At 39.1% G+C, this 22,930-nt stretch overlaps 1 protein-coding gene across 1 annotated transcript in view; it reads left to right on the top strand.

The window, feature by feature from the left end:
- Nucleotides 1-22,930, top strand: part of LOC126161297 (phospholipid-transporting ATPase ABCA3) — a 787,342-nt gene that overhangs the window by 242,990 nt on the left and 521,422 nt on the right. The window contains exons 7-8 of the mRNA XM_049917041.1: nt 13,851-14,091; nt 15,168-15,341. Of these exons, the coding sequence (XP_049772998.1) occupies nt 13,851-14,091; nt 15,168-15,341 (415 nt within the window). The remainder of the gene's footprint in view (nt 1-13,850; nt 14,092-15,167; nt 15,342-22,930) is intronic.

The following is a 22,930-nucleotide window of genomic DNA, read 5'->3' on the forward strand; positions in this document are numbered from 1 at the left end:
CTGAGCGTGCTGTCAAACATGATATCCATCATTTCAATGACTGCCTCACAGCCTGTGCCATATGGATCCTTCCCATCAGCACCAGCTGTTCTGAATTGCACAGGTGGGAACTTCTCCTGTAATATATTCTACATTCCCGTAACCCTCCTGGCATATACCTTAGTTAGTCATTGTCCTCACCCATCCGGCCTCCCTGTTCCCATTCCAGCACTGTACAACCCTCATTCCACCATCCCACCTAGTCTTTTAGTTCTCTCCTTTTTCGCTACCTCCTCGCCTCACCACTCCCCTGTCCTGGTTCTAATCTCCTGAATGCACATGGCTGCCCCTACCCTCTCCACCTCCTCCCTGCACATTCCCTAGCAGCACTGCACTGTCCACCACCCCTATCCCACTACCCCTCCCCCTCCCTGCACACAGCCTCCTCCTTACCTCCACCCAGTCGCCACTCCCATCATGCATTGGTGCTGCTGCTCGCAGTGTGGCAACAGTCTTAGACTGCAATCATGTATGTGTGAGTTGCGCTTGCATGTGTGTGTGTGTGTGTGTGTGTGTGTGTGTGTGTGTGTGTCTGTCATCTATTTTTGAAGAGGGCCTTACGGGCCAAAAGCTTTATTTGGAACAGTCTTTTTATCATGCCTATCTGCGACAGCATCTCAGCTATATGGTGAGTATCAGCTTTCCTTTTCATAATGTTGTTACATTCCATCCTGAATTTTTCATTCTTTGACAAATAGTGGGAAATATTGATAGTGGGTGTAAAAGGTGTTCACAACCTGAAGAGTTTCTGAGCTTGAAGCTTTTCTCCAGATTAAACCACTGCACTGACAGATACAATAATATATACTTCATGCATGGAGTGAAAATATTAAAAACAACACAACATATGTACACGTGTGCAATTAATTGATAGTTTCTGATCTATAATTAAAAATAATCAAAAGAGGAAAGGCAGTTGTAGCTCAGGAGCCACTTCATGGGAGCGGAGGTTAGCAGAGGACCGCAGCTGTTAAAATGTTTGGATTCATTAGTTAACTTTGTGTTTTGGATGAAGTTGATTCATCATTTGGGGTGCATACAACCCAGGACAACTGGGAAATCTGGGAGAAACCTGGTAATTTTTTCATCCAGGTGAAAACCGAGAAAAACTTGGGATTTTTTTGGAATTCTGGGAATTTTTCATTGTTTTAGTTTTCTGTTAAATATTTGTGTTTTTGACTGAGAATATTATTGTATCCCACTACTGCAGAATAATACTGTCATCAATAAAACATAAATGAGAGAACAAATACCAAAATAAAACTTCAGTTGCAAAGGAAAATTGCCATTTACAACAACAAAACACTGTGCACACAGAAGCGTCTGCCAACAGCAAAATATGTCAAAGGTCTTAGGACAAAGACTATGCAATACTTTGTCACAACAAACTGCTTCCAATGAGCATGATGTCACAACTGTTAACATTAGGTTCATTTGAGCAGTTGCCAGCGGGCTCATGTGCATGTGCAGTTCAGTTGGATATGAGCAGTACCTTCTCCTGCTTCTGGCTACTTGAAGCCAGATGGTAACTGGAAAATTTTTTCTGGCATGCCCAAGCTGCCAGATTCATGCATGTGCAGAGCAGTCTGAGTTGTGGGGGGGAGGGGGTTAGTCTCCACATGACCCAAGTTTACATTTAGAGATTTTGCTGTTTCCTCTTTGTGTACAGCTCCCATATCAAATGAAAACAAAACGGATTTCTGTGGCCGGGCGCTATCAAGTGAATTAAAACACATTCACATAATTACAGAAAGCTGAAGTATATTACTAGTTTCAGTTTTCTGATTTTTTTTCCCCCATGTTGTTGGCTTGCTACAGAAATTTGGCTTTTATTAATCTTTCAGCTGAGGCAATAGTTATTTGAGATTGAGCAGTATGGGCGTGTTCCAACTGTTCAGCGAATTTCAATTGCACATTTTTGTCTTCTGGCACATGTGGCATTTTGCCATAATAAAGAACCAAACATGAGATAGTACAGTACTGGTACCCCAAGAAAGTTTACGTCCCAAAAATCACCGTGAATAGCTTAATATCGGATTGAGGGCTACATCACTGTGAATCTGGACATACAAATGTGCACTTCTGGCTGAATTATACATTTTAATATGGGGTTCCCCCCCCATGAACCATAGACCTTGCCGTTGGTGGGGAGGCTTGCGTGCCTCAGCGATACAGATAGCCGTACCGTAGGTACAACCACAACGGAGGGGTATCTGTTGAGAGGCCAGACAAACGTGTGGTTCCTGAAGAGGGGCAGCAGCCTTTTCAGTAGTTGCAGGGGCAACAGTCTGGATGATTGACTGATCTGGCCTTGTAACAATAACCAAAACGGCCTTGCTGTGCTGGTACTGCGAACGGCTGAAAGCAAGGGGAAACTACGGCCGTAATTTTTCCCGAGGGCATGCAGCTTTACTGTATGATTAAATGATGATGGCGTCTTCTTTGGTAAAATATTCCGGAGGTAAAATAGTCCCCCATTCGGATCTCCGGGCGGGGACTACTCAAGAGGATGTCGTTATCAGGAGAAAGAAAACTGGCGTTCTATGGATCGGAGCGTGGAATGTCAGATCCCTTAATCGGGCAGGTAGGTTAGAAAAATTAAAAAGGGAAATGGATAGGTTAAAGTTAGATATAGTGGGAATTAGTGAAGTTCGGTGGCAGGAGGAACAAGATTTCTGGTCAGGTGACTACAGGGTTATAAACACTAAGTCAAATAGGGGTAATGCAGGAGTAGGTTTAATAATGAATAGGAAAATAGGAATGCGGGTAAGCTACTACAAACAGCATAGTGAACGCATTATTGTGGCCAAGATAGATACGAAGCCCACACCTACTACAGTATTACAAGTTTATATGCCAACTAGCTCTGCAGATGATGAAGAAATTGAAGAAATGTATGATGAAATAAAAGAAATTATTCAGATAGTGAATGGAGACGAAAATTTAATAGTCATGGGTGACTGGAATTCGAGTGTAGGAAAAGGAAGAGAAGGAAACGTAGTAGGTGAATATGGATTGGGGCTAAGAAATGAAAGAGGAAGCCGCCTGGTAGAATTTTGCACAGAGCACAACTTAATCATAGCTAACACTTGGTTTAAGAATCATGATAGAAGGTTGTATACATGGAAGAACCCTGGAGATACTAAAAGGTATCAGATAGATTATATAATGGTAAGACAGAGATTTAGGAACCAGGTTTTAAATTGTAAGACATTTCCAGGGGCAGATGTGGACTCTGACCACAATCTATTGGTTATGACCTGTAGATTAAAACTGAAGAAACTGCAAAAAGGTGGGAATTTAAGGAGATGGGACCTGGATAAACTGAAAGAACCAGAGGTTGTACAGAGTTTCAGGGACAGCATAAGGGAACAATTGACAGGAATGGGGGAAAGAAATACAGTAGAAGAAGAATGGGTAGCTTTGAGGGATGAAGTAGTGAAGGCAGCAGAGGATCAAGTAGGTAAAAAGACGAGGGCTAGTAGAAATCCTTGGGTAACAGAAGAAATACTGAATTTAATTGATGAAAGGAGAAAATATAAAAATGCAGTAAATGAAGCAGGCAAAAAGGAATACAAACGTCTCAAAAATGAGATCGACAGGAAGTGCAGAATGGCTAAGCAGGGATGGCTAGAGGACAAATGTAAGGATGTAGAGGCTTATCTCACTAGGGGTAAGATAGATACTGCCTACAGGAAAATTAAAGAGACCTTTGGAGATAAGAGAACCACTTGTATGAACATCAAGAGCTCAGATGGAAACCCAGTTCTAAGCAAAGAAGGGAAAGCAGAAAGGTGGAAGGAGTATATAGAGGGTCTATACAAGGGTGATGTACTTGAGGACAATGTTATGGAAATGGAAGAGGATGTAGATGAAGACGAAATGGGAGATACGATACTGCGTGAAGAGTTTGACAGAGCACTGAAAGACCTGAGTCAAAACAAGGCCCCCGGAGTAAACAACATTCCATTGGAACTACTGACGGCCTCGGGAGAGCCAGTCCTGACAAAACTCTACCATCTGGTGAGCAAGATGTATGAAACAGGTGAAATACCCTCAGACTTCAAGAAGAATATAATAATTCCAATCCCAAAGAAAGCAGGTGTTGACAGATGTGAAAATTACCGAACATTCAGTTTAATAAGCCACAGCTGCAAAATACTAACACGAATTCTTTACAGACGAATGGAAAAACTAGTAGAAGCCGACCTCGGGGAAGATCAGTTTGGATTCCATAGAAATACTGGAACACGTGAGGCAATACTGACCTTACGACTTATCTTAGAAGAAAGATTAAGGAAAGGCAAACCTACGTTTCTAGCATTTGTAGACTTAGAGAAAGCTTTTGACAATGTTGACTGGAATACTCTCTTTCAAATTCTAAAGGTGGCAGGGGTAAAATACAGGGAGCGAAAGGTTATTTACAATTTGTACAGAAACCAGATGGCAGTTATAAGAGTCGAGGGGCATGAGAGGGAAGCAGCGGTTGGGAAGGGAGTGAGACAGGGTTGCAGCCTCTCCCCAATGTTATTCAATCTGTATATTGACCAAGCAGTAAAGGAAACAAAAGAAAAATTCGGAGTAGGTATTAAAATCCATGGAGAAGAAATAAAAACTTTGAGGTTCGCCGATGACATTGTAATTCTGTCAGAGACAGCAAAGGACTTGGAAGAGCAGTTGAACGGAATGGATGGTGTCTTGAAGGGAGGATATAAGATGAACATCAACAAAAGCAAAACGAGGATAATGGAATGTAGTCGAATTAAGTCGGGTGATGCTGAGGTTATTAGATTAGGAAATGAGACACTTGAAGTAGTAAAGGAGTTTTGCTATTTGGGGAGCAAAATCACTGATGATGGTCGAAGTAGAGAGGATATAAAATGTAGACTGGCAATGGCAAGGAAAGCGTTTCTGAAGAAGAGAAATTTGTTAACATCGAGTATAGATTTAAGTGTCAGGAAGTCATTTCTGAAAGTATTTGTATGGAGTGTAGCCATGTATGGAAGTGAAACATGGACGGTAAATAGTTTGGACAAGAAGAGAATAGAAGCTTTTGAAATGTGGTGCTACAGAAGAATGCTGAAGATAAGGTGGGTAGATCACGTAACTAATGAGGAGGTATTGAATAGGATTGGGGAGAAGAGAAGTTTGTGGCACAACTTGACTAGAAGAAGGGATCGGTTGGTAGGACATGTTTTGAGGCATCAAGGGATCACAAATTTAGCATTGGAGGGCAGTGTGGAGGGTAAAAATCGTAGAGGGAGACCAAGAGATGAATACACTAAGCAGATTCAGAAGGATGTAGGTTGCAGTAGATACTGGGAGATGAAGAAGCTTGCACAGGATAGAGTAGCATGGAGAGCTGCATCAAACCAGTCTCAGGACTGAAGACCACAACAACAACAATATGGTTTATGAAATTCTGATACTGTTGGAGTATCCTCTGATGTCCTGCTTCTTTTATGATGTAATGTAGGAGTTCCTAATGCTTTATATGTACAAACATACAGGATTCCTGCATCATTGTAGCTGCGCAAGCACAATAACTTCTGTTTTCTGGCACTCCCTGCCAACTGCTGAAGTGAACCTATCTCTAACGGTTCTCAGGAAAATATTGCGAGTTGTGCTTTGCAAAAGTGTTACTTTCAAATTAAATTTCATTTCACGCAAGATGAATTATGTTATGTGTGAGAATGTGCAATGAATTTCTTAAATCACAGAGCATTTAATTCTTGTTTAAAACTTAACACTTTGAAGACTGGTCACTTAGAAGAATTTTGAGCCCAGATGACCAGACATTTATGTCATTATTTTAAATTTTACTGGCACATTTGTGTGATGTATCTTAAAGTGTAACACTCACCAAAAAAGACCAGTATTACCTGTGAAAGCTTAGCTTCTCTTGTAGCTTATTATTCTTCAGGATCAACATTATACATGAAAGCTTAAATTTCCTGTAGCTACACTGTGTATATTAATTTAAACTATTAACTTTTCCTATTTGTGTGTTAGTGCTACTTAACAGTGACGTTGCCATTGGATGATTACATCACTTGTCCTATGCTCTGAATATCTGCTGTCAACGGCTGATGAGATCAAATGATGTGAGCTATGATTGGGTTACTAAAGGGCATCACAATCTTGATTTCAAAGCTTTGCAAACTAACGTTCTGTGTCTGGTGAAATTTGAATTTATATTTATTTATTTAGTGCATGGCATTTCATACAAACAGCGACTAGCAATGTGGATTACATAGTTTTACAAAATTTTACAAAAATATATTTATTTCATAATTTATAATTTAAAATATAAGTCTATAAATGAATATTTAATTTGTTGATCCATTCAAGGGCTGTCTCTGTCACTTCAAAGAAATCTTCCAAGATCCCATGGTAGGCTCTTCTGTTACAGCTTGTTACAATGTGATGGATCGTCTGGTGTTAATTCCCAAGTCCTCATCAGTAGAGGTATTCAGCACAGATGCCACGGCCCATGTGGATCGATGTAGATGTAGATTAATTGTTTTGCAGGCACGTCACGTTAGTTCCATACCGGCTGGTCTTGTGTCAGGTCTTTGGAGGGTCTGATGTTCCTCATGGGCAATAGTGTTCCACATTTCTGTCCACTTTTTGTTGATGCTGAAAGTAGCTGCCTGTAGCGATTCTGCCAGTAGGACAGATGGCTGCCTGGATTCTAATCACTTCATTCGGAGTGCAGGAACGTCAGAGTGCATTGGAAGCTCAGGGATTTTAAGTATTTTGGTATTCCTTGAGGAGGGCGTTCTGTCTTTGGAAATCTGGTGGTGCAATGTTGCTTAGAGGTGGTAACCAGTATAGAGGAGTAGATTTGATGCAGCCCGTTATTGTCCTCATTGCTGCATTTAGCTCCACATCAATTTTTCTCACACGTGTGCTATTGAGCCACACTGGGGCACAGTATTCGGCAACAGGATAGACCAGCCCTGAGGCATCGCATCACAGTATTGTAGCTCTTGCGCCCCCAAGAGGTACCACTCAGCTTCTGTATGATGATATTGCGTGATATCAGCTTTGCTGCGGTGCTTCCTGTTAGAGAGGGTTCTACCGAGAGTCACTCCTAGATATTCTGGAGAGTCTCGGTGGTGAAGGAACTGATCCTTAAAGGTGACATTCAATTTTGCATTGGCCATTCTGTTGTTAAGGTGAAAGCAGCTGACTTCAGTCTTCATCGGATTTGGTATCAGTCTCCACTTTTTGAAGTATTCATCTATTGTGCTCAGATCTGCGGATAGGATCTCCTCGTCAGCTTTGAGAGTTCTCTGCTGGGTGGCCAAGGCCAGATCGTATGCACAGATGAACTCCCTTGACTGTTTCAGGGAGGTCAGATGTATACAAGTTGAACAGGATTGCTGCCAAAACTGAGCTTTGAGGAAGACCATTATTAAGTTTCTTCTGTCTGCTTAGTTGGTTGCCAAGGACTACTTGGTAGTATCTCTCAGATAGCATGTTGTTTATGAGCCAGATTGTGGTTTGTCAGTGTATGACACTGGCGAGTATGTACAAGAGTCCTTGTCTCCACATTGTATCATAGTCAGCTGTAAGATCAATAAAAATCACTGATGTTTTAAGGTGACATTGGAATCCAGCTTCTATGTGTGTAGTTAAGCTGAGCGCAGCATCTGTTTGGTCTGAATCCTGTTCGATGGGAATAACTTCGTGGATCTTTGGACCGATTTGGTTGAGGATGACTCTTTCCAAAAGCTTGTAGGAGTAGTTCAGGAGGGTGATTGGGCGATAGCTAGCAGTCTTGTTTGCTAGTTTACTCAGTTTCAGTATTGCTATGGTTTTTGTTTTTTTTGAAGGCTTTTGGCATGTTCCCTGATAGCATAATATTAGTGAAGAAACTTGCAAGCCATCTACAAGTCCTGTTTCCACAACTGATGAAGAAGTCTGGGTGTATCCCATCAAATCCTGGAGTTTTGCCTTTTTTCATTTTGAATTTATACTCTCATAATTACAAAAATATGCAGTGTACATACTGCTCCACATCAGAGATCTTTCCAAGACTTTTTTTTTTTTTTGCTAGGTTTTGTTTTAAAAAGTGGCTGCAGGAAGTTCTGCATCGATTATGTATAAAACGTTAATCATTCAAAGGATTGATAAGTTTTACAGTTCTATGGGAAAGTATACTGTCACTTAACAGGGAAAAAGTGTATTTTCACCCGAGAGAAAATGTATTTTTTAACTGGGAAATTAGGAAATTGTTTTTTCCTGGTCCACCAATACTGCCTGTTCATTACACACTACACACGTCACATTGATCACTGAATTTACGTTCTTCCAATATTTGGTGCGGTGGCCGATGGGAGGGAGAGAAAATTGGAAAATGCCTTTAGGGTAACCCCCATCTGCTACAGCACTGAGTGTCAACTTGGTTTCTGCGGATAGTATCTACACTGCGCATGCACGCTGACGTGGTTGAGGTGTGGCAGTGTGCCACCAAGTGAGGTGGTTCATTGGTTAGCACACTGGACTTGCATTCGGGAGGACGATGGTTCAAACCCGTGTCTGGCCATCCTGGTTTAGGTTTTCTGTGATTTCCCTATAATTGCTTCAGGCAAATGCCGGGAAGGTTCCTTTGAAAGGTCACGGCTGATTTCCTTCCCCTTCCTCACTGTTTGTTCCCCCCCACCAAATCAACCAACCAGCCACAGAAACGAGACTGAAATTGTCATTAAGCCTTTGGGCAGTATCCATCCTGAAAGCTAGCAAAAACACACTCTACAACGCCAGGCTTTTGTTAATAAATAGTACAAATTAGATTCCATCATCTTTCTCTTTTGTCTTTAAACAATGATTAGGATTAAATTATTGGGCTTGTTTCTCATTAACATATTGATGTGATTCCAGTGCACTCAGTGAGAGAAGATTTGTTGTACTTAACATAGATAACCTGAAAAGGCTCAATATTTTGAATGCTACATAATTTATTACATAAGTGTATGCCAAAAATTTAAAGAAAGAAGCCTTGGTGTTCCAAAAGAAGCCTTGGTGTACCAAAAGAAGCCTTGGTGTACTGAGAGCTTAGCAGTTATTTCTGGTGCATAAAAAGTAATTCCAAACTTACAAAATTGATTGATAAGCCAATATATGGGTCACCTGGAGCTAAGTGATGGTCAGACTTTTCCACAGTTTTTATATCCTCCTGTAACTAAAGATTAAGTGAAATTGATTGAAGTTAATTACTATATTTATGTGAATCTAATGTGCCATCAAATATAATATGCACTGGTCAGTCAGGCAGAGACATATCAACTAGGCTGGCTGAACATGAATGCAGCTGGAGGTTGCAGAATTCAGACTCTGCATTTGCTGAGCATGTACTGAGTGAGGGTCTCAACTACCAGCCAGTGTCCCATGTACTTCACTTAGCAAACAAAGGCCATAAACTCAACCTGCTGGAAGCCCTGGAAATTAACAAACATCTTGCTCACAGTCCAAATATCATCCTAAATGACCAGACACAACTCAACACTTCCCCTCTCCTAAACTTCATATAATCATCTTTGTTGTTCATTACTTCCCACACTCTCTCTTCCTACATATTCCCATTTTCCTGTAGTCATTAAGTTGTTTTATTTTTTGCAGTTGTCTTTGTATTGCACATATGCTGTAGTTTCAATAGTTAAGGGTTTGCTTTTAACTTGTACTTGTATTACTGTCCATGTTTAACTCCCCTTGTAGTTGTCTCATCAAATACTGTTCATATTTTACTTTGCTCATTTATTTAATGTAAACTGGTATACAGCCACTGCTTTGATTATAATGTTAATGTTAAAATGCAGTACCACCACACTCTCAAACTGTAGGTTCCCTCAAACACCTCAATTTTCCTGCATTTATTAATTTCTGTTTATCGTATTGATATGGCTTAAGTTCCTCGTGTATTCTGTATTTACATTGACAACTGTCTCTTCTTTTTTAATTGGTTGTGTATCATACCTCTTGATGCAGCCTTGCCTAGTACTAATTTTATCTTATTTCAATAGTTTTGTTTATCAATAGAAACTGTTATGTAGGCATGCTATTCTTATTTTGTGCTAAAGGTTTTCCTGTCAACTCCATTGTTATTTATGTACTGTTCAGTTTTTACTATTTCATTGCAAAGATGTTACTCACTGTATGTTTCTACTTCGCTCTAGATGTGTTACTTCTCTTCCAATGTTGTCTGCTAACATCTTCGACCATAAATATAATAGACTGGCCCTGACGTCATTTTCGTCTCTCCAACATCTCTGGGCTAAAGTCACATGACTGTTGGCAAAACGTGGTTGTTTCGTGTTGCACTTATGGCTTACTCAGCGTTTTGTCGGGGGAAATGGCATTACATTTCACGTATAAGTGTTTCTATGATAGTACAGGTGCGTTTATTGAAATCTGCTGAAGTGACTTTTACGTTTTTTACACTTGAAATAGACTATCACGTAAATTAAAGTGTTGAAAGTGATGGCTGTAAAGTCAGACTCATATTACATTTTGGAAAGTATCTGTGATAATTCGGTTACAGAAGTAATTATAACTGTTTCTCGTTCCTACCCATCGGTTCCCTAAGGATGAAAACCAAAGGCACATTTGGATACAGGCCCTGAAATGGAAAAACTTTAAGCCATCTGCACATACGTGCCTTTTTGTATATACCAGTGAGATTATGATAAGGTAGAGCACCTATAGTCGACACATGAAGAGAATTTTTTTCTACCTTCTGATACTATTAAATAAATGTAGGCTCCAAAACTATTTTCTGAAACTTCAAAGTCTCACCTTTCATCTAAAATATCATTTTTTTAAAAACTGATAGTTTAAACTTTTGTAAAAATAGTAGGAACTGAACCTTTGAAGTGCACCTAAAATTGATACTCTAAAATGGACCTGCTCCTAAAGTCGACAATTTTGGCACCTATAGTTGACATAATTCCCTTATCCCATTTTCTTTTATAAGTGACTAGATCTCAAAACGCGGCGAATCCAATGTTTAAAGTTTTAACACGAGCACACTCTTACTGTTTAAAAGAATTTTAACGACATTTTACTTTAATTGATAGTTTATAGTAATTTCGTCCCGCTGCCCACCAGAGGGGCGTTCGATGTATTTGTTGGATTTTATAAATGGTACTGTGAACAAATCCAGGTCAAATGTAGTTCTGACATAATTTTTCGCAAATAAAAAAGCAATTTTTGTTGGAAGCGTTTGGCAGTCAATTGAGAAATGTGGGTAAAATACGACACAAACATAGCATGGTAGACCGCTGGTTTGAAATCCCGCCACGTTTTGCCAACAGTCACGTGGTTTATGTTGGAGCCACACCAGCCCTACAGCTTCTGCACAGCAAGGCCAGTCTACTAGTATCTATGGTCGAAGGCTAACATTTAACTTCTTTGGTGATAATACTCAGTAAATGCCTGAAGATGGCCTCGTAAGCCGAAAACCGGTTAGCAATACAAATAATATTGTAGAACAAAAGCAAACTGGTGCTTTTCATTTATTATTATAATATGCACTGCAGTTTTAAAAATTAAAATCACAAAGGAAAGAATTTGCTGGCACATCACTGGCAGGCAAAATTTATTTTACACAACAATGGATTTATACATGAACTACCAAAACAACAACCCAAGTGACCCATTATTAAGTGACACAGTCATTAATAAAACAGAATGCCTAACTTAATTACTTATGTGACATGCGAACAAACATACCATAAATTACAGGTGTTACTTGTCATTATTTACTAATGTCATCATTACTGGTTTCCTCTGGGGATTTTGAATCAGAAACATATTCATTTCCTCTTTCCTCATCACCCTTGGGGTTGTTCCAGAGAACACCATCTCCACTTCTATCAAGATTATTTGAAATACAGCATTTATTGAATGATTTTACAATCATTGGTACTTCGATGCTTTTACAGACAGCCGAAAACCAGTGTGAAATAATGTGGGGTGCAGCACACTTAATTTTTCCTGTCAGAGTCAGCTCATGTTTTGGTTTTTCAAAATCATTTTTTGTACTGTTGCTGAATGAGAGCTCTGAAAGGTTTATTTATATCCAGGATAGTGACACAGAAGTCAACCCTCCACGAGTCACTGGCTAGAATGTAGTTTATTTTTACATTGTCAGTGAGATGACCACAAAATGCAGCAAGACAAAGCATTGATGGTATTTTGGAAAGCCCATCAGAATGGAGATCCCCTGTGTTTTGGAGCCTGTCAAACATTAAAGTTTATTCATCCATCCCGTCTCTCAATTTTGAACAATGATATTATCAGGGAACAGCTTTTCATTTTTAGAGGCCTCGGGGCTCATTTTCCGCTCAAAGATTGAGAAAGGGGGAAGTGATTGCCAGCATTGCAGTTATGCACTGTTTTTCACACCCTTATGTTTTGGTAGTAACTTCTTTTGTCCCCTTCTCATCAGTTGTGTAATTACTTGGCATTCAAACCAAAGTGGCATCCCATCACCATTGCCTATGTGGCCCATCAAAATATTCTTGTCTTTCGAAAGTGTGATGACATACCTCAGAATTTCTATGAAGGGATGTCTTCCTTTGTGAGGGTCAGTGAATTTTTTTTCAAGTAGCGGTAATTGCGACAATGAAAATTTCTCTTTCGTATGTGAGTGAACGATACTCTTAGCTACACTGAACTCTTATCCCGTCCTCTTGTTCAGCTTAAGGAATTCTCTGCTTGCCTTCCATTTTGTGACTACAAAATTCAAATGCACTACACAGTAACATGCCAAGAATAATGCAACAAAGTTGAGATGTACACTAATGTGTTGTGACACAAGGAACAATACCTAAATTCCAATTATGCTGGTGGTGAATGACAGATTCAAGTCGGTTCTCAAATGTCAGGCACCATCGTGTCTTATGCGCATCCCAAATTTGAATACTGCATACTGTAAAAGAAATGCGCAGTAGATTCACAGAAATGCGGTACTACTGTGGCTCACACTGCATGTGGATGTATTAGAATGGTATAGTAAATGGTTAGCATGTTTTGCTCACATTTATATTCCAAAGTAGCATGCTTTGAGCCACAAAAATGCCCTAGAATAATCTACAACAATCACATACTGTGAAACAATATGTACCCTGTCAAATAGGAGCCCAACAGTCCAGTTGTCTAGTTTTCTACAAACTGAACTGTTAATTGAGTGATGGATGATGAAAATCTGTTCAATTTACTTCTACCAGAGCTGTTAATTTCTCGAGTTAGTGCAGTGAGGAAATGTGATAGTAAAAGAAATTTTAACTTGGCTGTTTCATTGTCAGTTGAGTGATTAATGTGCAGATAAGATTGAAAATAAACAAATTTTAATGTGACATTATTTTCAGTCCAAAGACTGTTCCGATGTAACTATTCATGTCAGCTGCAGGTGTTTACTCGAATGCGCTTACCGTAATCGAACTTTACGCCTCGTATTTATTTTCTCTCTGTCGTGTGACAGTGCGAGTCATCACAGCCGTTGCTGTGGAAGTAATGAGCACAGCCTTAGCCAGGTGCACAGGTAAACCAGTACACCAGGTGAGTACCCAGACACAAAGACTTGCTGTGGAGGCAACCTGGTTAGGTTTAGCATGCATGGCATGTGGGAAGGAAGAATTTTTACAATAGCCAAGTAGTTAATGGCAGCCTGTATTTATGTTTGTGTGAAATAAATTTGTTATGTTTCATCACGTATTTATTATTCGTGAAAAATGTTTATTCCAGAGCTACACTACTGTGTTGCAAAATTTTCTTGTAATCCTCTGGTGATATTTTTTGTGCAGGAAACACTAAAAATAATGGGAATTCCATCTTGGTTGCATTGGACAGCATGGTTTATAAAAACTCTGAGCCTTCTTTTAGTCACAGTCATGCTGATTGTGATTTTGTTGAAAGTTTCTTGGTACGGAACTGGGTTATCTGTATTCACTTACAGTAATGGAGTCGTACTCTTCCTGTTTTTTCTGCTGTACGTGATGGCTGGAGTGTGCTTCTGCTTCATGGTTTCAGTATTCTTTCAGAAAGGTAAGTTCTTAATTGAAAATAATAAACATAAAAGATGGGATAATGAGAACATCGTGACTTTCCATTGTTCAAACATAAAAGATGAAATAAGTGACATTTCAACACAAAAAGTAGTCTACTTCGCATATTTTCATACGCTTATGTCATATGGTATTATTTTTTGGGGTAATTCTTCTGATTCAAAAAGGGTATTTTTGGCTCAAAAACGGGCTGTTCGAGCTATATGTGGTGTAAGTTCGAGAACCTCTTGTCGATCCCTATTCAATAGTCTGGGAATTCTGACATTGCCCTCACAGTATATATTTTCTTTAATGTCGTTTGCTGTTAGCAATATTAGCTTATTCCCAAGAGTTAGCAGCTTTCACTCAGTTAACACTAGGCAGAAATCAAATCTGCATGTGGAATGCACTTCCTTGACTCTTGTGCAGAAAGGAGTGCAGTATTCTGCTGCATCCATTTTCAATAAGCTACCACAAGAACTCAAAAATCTTAGCAGTAGCCCAAACTCTTTTAAGTCTAAACTGAAGAGTTTCCTCATGGCTCACTCCTTCTATTCTGTCGAGGAGCTCCTGGAAGAGCTAAAAAATTAAGCAAATTCCAGTGTTACATTCTTGATTTTCTTTATTTAAACTAATGATGTGTCGCCTGAATATGTTTCTTATATTTTATTTTATCTGTTTCTACAATCGTGTTATAATTTCATGTATTGACTCGTTCCATGACCATGGAGACTTCTCCTTAATGTGGTCCCACGGAACAATAAATAAATAAATAAAAATAAATTTAAAAAAAACTGAAATTTCAAAATTAAATTTGAAACACATCTTGATAGTGATTCCTTCTAGAAATTATCAACTTAACTAAATGCAAGGATTTACTAAAAACATGACAATATTGTGGAGATGAACTGACCTCCATACATCATACCTGATAAAACAGTTCTAAGCATCGTCACGAGTTGTTGTGATGTAAAGATTGTAAGACATTCTGCTCATTTTCAGATAATTTGATTGATACAGATAATGTGAACTGTGATGAAATGACATGCATTTAATATAAACAATCACCTATTTCAGCAAATACAGCAGCTACTGTTGGTGGATTGTTGTGGTTTCTGGCATATGTGCCTTTCCTCTTTCTGCAGCAGCAGTATTCAGATTTAAGTCTTTTTGCAAAAGTTTTTTCATCCCTGGCCCACAATAGTGCCATGTCATTTGGCATGCAGCTCTTCATTATGTTTGAAGGAACAGGTAAGAATGTATAGCTAGTCTTGGGGTTATCTCCTTCTTTTAAAATTCAAATGTTGTGACTTTGTATTGATACTTCATTAAAACTTATTTATTTTTATTAGTTATTTGTTATTTTGTGGGTTCATCTTCTTTAGATATAATAGGAACAAGAACATATAAAGACTTATCATTATCAGTTTTGTATTAAAATTGATGTGGTATCTTTTATACTGCGGATGAATATTTGAAAGAAAATGTATACCGTCACTAAACTTATTGTGTCTAGAACTAGTTCAGTTGATTTTATTGAGCATTTGAGCATTATCACACTTTTTGTAACAACAGATTGGTTCTACCTGTATTTACTCTTGTAGGCCTAATATCCGATTTAACTTTGTGCTCTTATTTCTAAGCTTTATTTGAAACTCCTTTTTCTGTTAAATGGTGACATTGTATCTTTTACTGTATTTATAGTATGTCTTACTTAAAGTATGCACAATTTGGCATTGAATTGCCCTTGTATTTATTGTAAGTTTAAATTGAAACCTGTACAATTTGATACGTTCCATATCCTTGTGATTGACTCACTAACTGGATCTACGGAACATGAAATAAATAAATAAATAGTCATCTGCTATCATGTTGCTTAGCCAACCATCAGTTATATCTAGTAGAGCATTCTCCTAAGTACAGTGAACCTCTGGATTTTGCCCTGTTATTCGAAGATAAACTTTAATATATTCCACTTTTCATCTTTGAAGTTTTTGTAATTAAGTGAAAACTCATTAATTTTCCTCCACTTGCCAATAATAGATTACACTATCAATTAAAAACACTTGTTACTGACTTGAAACATATTTTGTCCGTCTATTTCAAAACCAAAGATATTATTGGTTTAGCGTTTTCCATAACGCTCAGTTGTCAGAGTTAATTTTGATGTCATTATTTATTTCAGTCACTATTAAAAAAGACACAGTCTAAAATAACTTCTCATATACACATCAAGAAATAATTACAACTCAAATAAAAATTTTTATCTTCACAAACACTTCACTGTTGGTATATTTATCATCACAACATACAAAATAATGCCACGTATCTAAAAACTTTCATTGATGTAAAATATATATAAACTATGTGATCAAAACTATCCGGATACCCCCACAAACATATGTTTTTCTTATTAGGTGCATTGTGCTGCCACCTACTACCAGTTACTCCATATGAGCAACCTCAGTAGTCATTAGACATCATGAGAGAGCAGAATGGGGCATTCCGCGGAACTCACGGACTTCGAACATCCCTAGGTCCACTGTTTCTGATGTGATTGTGAAATGGAAATGCAAAGGGACACGTACAGCACAAAAGCATAGAGGCCGACCTCATCTGTTGACTGACAGAGACTGCCAACAGTTTAAGAGGGTCATAATGTGTAATAGGCAGACATCTATCCAGACCATCACACAGGAATTTCAAACTGTATCAGGATCTGCTGCAAGTACTATGACAGTTAGGCGGGAGGTGAGAAAATGTTGATTTCATGGTTGAGCCACTGCTCATAAGCCACACATCGAGCCGGTAAATGGCAAACGATGTCTCGCTTGGTGTAAGGAGTGTAAACATTGGATGACTGAATAGTGGAAAAACATTGTGTGGAGTGATGAATCACAATACACAATGTGGCGATTCGATGGCAGAGTGTGGGTATGGCGAATGCCTGGTGAACGTCATCTGCCAGCATGTCAGCAGTAAAATTCGGAGGCGGTGGTGTTATAGTGTGGTTGTGTTTTTCATGGAGGGGGCTTGCACCCTTTGTTGTTTTGCATGGCACTATCACAGCACAGACCTACATTGATGTTTTAAGCACCTTCTTGCATCGCACTGTTGAACAGCAATTCGGGGATGGCGATTGCATCTTTCAACATGATCGAGTACCTGTTCATAATGCACGGCCCGTGGCGGAGGGGTTATACGACAATTACACCCCTGTAATGGTCTAGCCTGCACAGAGTCCTGACCTGAATCCTATAGCACACGTTTGGGATGTTTTGGAACGCCAACTTCATGCCAGTCCTCACTGACCGACATCAATACCTCCCCTCAGTGCAGCACTCCGTGAAGAATAGGCTGCCATTCCTCAAGATACCTTCCAGTATCTGATTGAACATATGCCTGCAAGAGTGGAAGCTGCCATCAAGGCTAAGGGTGAGCCAACACCATTTTGAATTCCAGAATTACCGATGGAGGGTGCCACGAACTTGTAAGTCATTTTCAGCCAGTTGTCCAGATACTATTGATCACATAGTGCAAGTACTGTATCATCATCAAATATAAATTAATTACAACATTGATATTCAATCATTCACGCATTGTTTTATTTAATAATAATCACCACTGGAGATTTTTTATAGCCTCAGCCTTCTTCTCATGCTAGATGGCTGTTGACAAAGCACAGATTTAATCCAGTTGTAGCGGGACTTTGAAAGATTTACTGTGACTCCAGCTTGTGAAAATTTAAATAAATTTTGCTGTAACAGATCAATATGTTCCTCCCACGTATTTGTTGCCACGACAATGTCATCGACATATGCCGTGACGCGTTGACAACAAACATGGGCCGAGAACGGCGTCAAGCGCCGCGCTTACGCGCAAACCAAAAGGCAACACACAAAACTGATAACTGCGTCCTTCACAAAGGAAAGCAGTGTATTTACGACTGTCATTGTGAAGGGACACCTGCCAGTACGATAAGCGGAGGTCAATATTAGTTAGGTATTGTACATTATAAAATTTTAGCAACTGTTCATCCAAGTTGATGGGTCTTGTGTTAACTGGTATAATAATTTTGTTGATTTCACGTGCGTCTAGCATCAATCTGACATTGCCATCTTGCTTGCCTACCTCCAGGATAGAACTGCAATAAGGGGAATGTGATTTTTCTATGACACCCCAGGTCAACATACGCTCGATTTCAAGTAAAACTACAGCTTTCTTCGCCCATGGAATATTATAATGTGTCCTACAATAAGTCTTATGTGGGTTAACATCCATTTTGTAGCTATAACCTCTGATTACACCAGGCCTCTCACTGAAAACTTGTGCATAATCACATAATAATTTGTACAATTCTTCTTGCTGTTGTTTCGTTAAACAGTCAGATTCGACACATTTCTGATACAATAAATCCTGCCCACTCTCCTGATAGTCTGAATGTTCAGGTGTTAAATTACATACACTAACTATGGTAGGATATACCAATTGAAATTGACTTACTTCGTAATGTTTTTGTCGTGGTTCAATCATCTTGTTAAGTTCAACATTAATTAGTTGTTCTCCTACGGATAATTGACATATGCCATTACTTAAATCTATGATTTCTTTGTGTTCATTCAAAAAATCCATCCCTAGGATGCAGTGTACGATAAGCTTGTCTACAATCAGAAAATTACACTTGAACTGTGTATTGGAAAATGTGAAGTTAACAAGGGCTTGCATGCGTATGTTCTTAGATTTAGTACCTGTGGCACTAACCACGTGGCAATTCTGTACAGGTAATGTAGGTATGTTTATAATTTGTTTCAATTCATTATAGAATGCGGTTGACATCACACTTGCAGCAGCACCAGTATCGAATAAAATTTGTACATCATAATCGTTAAACTTAACCCATGCCGTAGCTTGTATGAATTCTTTAACACAACTGTCTGATTTAATGTTTATCTCGTCGGTTAATTCCTGTTCTGCTGTTATTTTGTCATCGTACCTGAGGAAACAAACCGTCTCAGCCGTTGCGCTCTTACAACACCTCACGACCGAAGCACGAGCGCTGAGCTCGGTCGTCGACTGTTTTCCGTTGTCTGCTGTGTTTGGCTGGGTTCATTGACCAGCTCCACTATGTTTACATTCCGGCCGGTTGGCGCCCACGCGTCAGCTGATGGCGTGCCGCAATTGTTATTGCTAGTTCGTGGTGGGGAGTGCATAACTGTACTGGGGAACGGGGGCGGATTCCGTGGTGGGTTATGATTTGTCATGCGTGAATTTTGTGTGTTCCACATATTCTGTCGGTGATTGTTGGGATTGTTATTGTTTTGGTGGTAATTATGTCTGTTATATGTCATGTTCCTGTCAAAGTAGCCCGGGTTGTACCGGTTATTCTCACGTCTCCTATTGTTGTTGTTGTTGTACTGTCTGTAATTTTCATTTTGCTTGTAGTTACCATTTTGATATGGGTGATAATTATTGTTATTATTATTATTCCATGAATTTCTGTAGTTGTTCCTACTGTCATACACGTTTCCATTTGAATATGTTTCGCGCGCAGGCATCGTATTGTGTCGCGGCGCGGACGGATGGTTCCACCAACCACCGTCACTACGGTTCCTTTGGGGTGGGTGCTGATTTTGGTTACTAATATGAGTAAAATTTGAATGGCGTGAATCGCCTCTGTAAACTACGTCCATTTGATCTAAGAAGTTTAAGAAAGTCTTAACGTCATTCTCCGGTACTCCTATTAATCTGTCTCGGTATGGAAAGGGTAAGTGGCTCTTTAAAGTGTCAATTATCGCTGGCAAGTCAGCTGGTTTGGACCAGTACAGTGTCTTGTCTAGGTACCTCTCAAAGTATTGTCTTAATGTCTCTTTTTTAGGGTCATAGGTCTCGGGGTTGCACACTTCTCTCCTTAGACTCTGTTGCTCATTCTCGGACCAGAATTCGTCCAAGAAGGCTTGTTCGAACTGCCTTTTCATAGCGGCACCCCACTTAGCTGCTCGTCCTCTCATGAGATTGGTGACGTATCTGATTTTATCGACTTCTGACCAACTACGTGGAAAAACACCGTCAAATGATCTAATAAACACAATAGGGTGGACTTTGTGCTTGTCCTCACTGGAAAATGTCTGGAAATGCCCATGTCTTACAAACATGTCATCGGCCATGCCGGTTGGCAGAACTGTATTGACGTAGTTTGTGTCACTTGCTACTCTAGGTGTCGTACCGTAATATTGCTCGTTTGGTGGAAAAGAAAGCTCCACATTTTAATTTTGATTGGAAATAGGTGATTCCACAATAGGTGTTCTGTCTGTGTCCTCAGCCATGGTTTTAGCTGTTTTGTCGTTTCCTAGCGATGCGTTTGCACCAATCGCCAAACACGGCACAACATTGTCTCGTAATTTTGTCACTTCGTCTTCTATGTGTTTTGTCTCGTCTTTAACATGTGTCTTTGTTTTTGAAAGTATGTCCTGTGTAATTGTTTCAAGTTTTTTGTCCAGGTAGTCGTCACACAATTTACATTCATGTACGATTATTTCGGCCATGTTGGTGTCGTTGTTTAGTGACGTGAGGTCCGCTTGGTCTTCTAATTTTTCTATCTTTTCTTTGAGGTGGGTTTGTTCAAGAACTACCATTGTGAGTTGTTAGGTAATACCTCCCACTTCTTCAGTCAGCTTTTCTTGGGTGGAGCTAGCTGAAGTGTGGGCCTGAGCTAACTCTTCCACACGAGTGTTCACTTCCTGCTGCACATTAACTATTTGAGTTAACTGATTCTCACATCGGGTGATATTGTTTTTTGTTTCGTGTGTGAATGTAACCAAAGTTTCTTCCTGTTTAGTGACTCGATCGGACAATGTCTCACATCACTGGCTGAGCTGTTGAGTGGTGTTATTTAATTCTGTCATCTGTTTTGTCGTCTGTTCAAAATTTTTGGTCATAGTATGGTTTAATATGTCAATTTTCTGACTAACGTCTCGTTTCATGTCTGCAAATAACTCTAATAGTTGGTCCAGTTTGTCTGTTTCCTGTGTCCGATTTGTGTCACATTGCTGAATTTGTCTCATATTCGGTTCTGACATTGATGTTAACAATGGCGCTGACGGTATAGTCTCGCGTCCATTCCACATTTCGTCATTTAAAGTCGCCATCTGTGTATTATCACAAATGTTGCGAGTTTGAGGCAAAATCATTGCATTGATCTGTGAACTCATCCATGGAGGGAAACGCGGACTTTCTTGTTGGTTGAAAGATGAATCTACTTCACTTAACTCATCTGCCGAAACTATCTCTACCTTACCGCGTTCCATTGTAATAGGATGTATAATAGTAAGTCAAAAAGGGAATAATATAAGTCTGATTAATAAAGATTTGACTCAAATTTAGGTTGAAATATTTTCTCGTCAATGTAAATGATTGCTCTATTGCAAACAATGATTGAGAAAGATGCAGCAGGGCGGACAAAATTTTTCGTAACAAATGACTGTTTGGCGGTCAAATTCATGATCTTCATATGCTACAACAATACTATAATTACCACAAACTACAATAGAGATAGATAATTTTGGAAAAACCTAGAAGAAAACTACAGGATGCGTGGAAAGGGAAAAATGGATTCTGCAGTTGGCTATTGAATGTTTGAATGAAACATAATTGTGTGACTCACCATTAAATTTTCTGTCCTGCAGTGGCTGGTGAAACACTTCTGCGTAAATCGTATTCGTCAAAATATGGATTTTCTTAATACATCTCCATCGGATAATCACCAAAAGGTCTCAAAATAACAGTTTTGCATCAATATATGCCATGAAAAGAAAACAGATTGAATTAGTTACAAAAATTCTTTACAATATTGTTGTATGATCATTTGCTTAGGTACAATAAAGTTGGTGTTTTCGTTACCCTTTAAACTTCAGGATTTTTGGTTATTCTCTGTTGGGAAAAAATACAAATTAAAGTTTCAAATTTGCTCAAAAACGACACATCCGAAAATTGCGGCCTGTCACGGTCGCCAGTTGTAGTGGTTAATAAAAAAAGAAAAGAGAGAATAAAAGAAAAAGAAAAAAAAAGGTTGAAAATGTGGGAAGAAATGGTGAATAAAAAGGGGGTTTTAAAATCGTAAATGACCGTGAAAAAAGGAAAGAATGAAATGCAAATCGGACTTCGTATTACAGAAAAGCTATAGTTGGGGTGGTCCTTGTGGCGTTTTTGAGCAAAAGTTAAACCAATTTCCACTACAAAACTTACTGAAAAGAAACAGAGAATAACAGAATGTAACTGACAGGGGGAAGTGGCGTAGATGAGAGATCATCCTTTACCAGGTTAACTTGTCTTCTTTCGGGCGGCGTCGAGGTCTTCAAAAATCTTTTTCATTTCTGCGTGAAAAGTCTGCTCCGAAATCTTGCAGTAGTCCAGGAATCACTAATTTATACCAATTAAAATCATCTTGATACGGTATGCAATTTAATTTACTTTGCTGCTTCCATCCTCCGAATTTCTTAACAACTTCCACAACATGTCTACACATTAAAATCAGATCAAGACTAGCTAATAAGTTTTTTTAACGTCTTCATCAGATCACGTCTGCCTTAAGCTCCGGCTGTCAAGAGACAATCAAGAAACGAATAGAAAACAAAAAAAAATAACAATTTTAGTAGTTTCTCTGCCGTCGAGCGCTCATACCGGTGCGACGGGATATTTTTTATCTGAGGGAACGAGTGTAGCGTGGCGAAATTCAAAGTCCCGCTACACAGTGACGTGAAGTTCTGTGCCACAGGAAGAGCAGACTGTGTCAGCTCTCACCTGAGTTTCATATTAAATAATTACTACAATAAAATCATTAACAT

This window comes from Schistocerca cancellata, chromosome 2 (genome assembly GCF_023864275.1).
Source record: "Schistocerca cancellata isolate TAMUIC-IGC-003103 chromosome 2, iqSchCanc2.1, whole genome shotgun sequence".
In the NCBI taxonomy this organism is placed as follows: domain Eukaryota; kingdom Metazoa; phylum Arthropoda; class Insecta; order Orthoptera; family Acrididae; genus Schistocerca; species Schistocerca cancellata.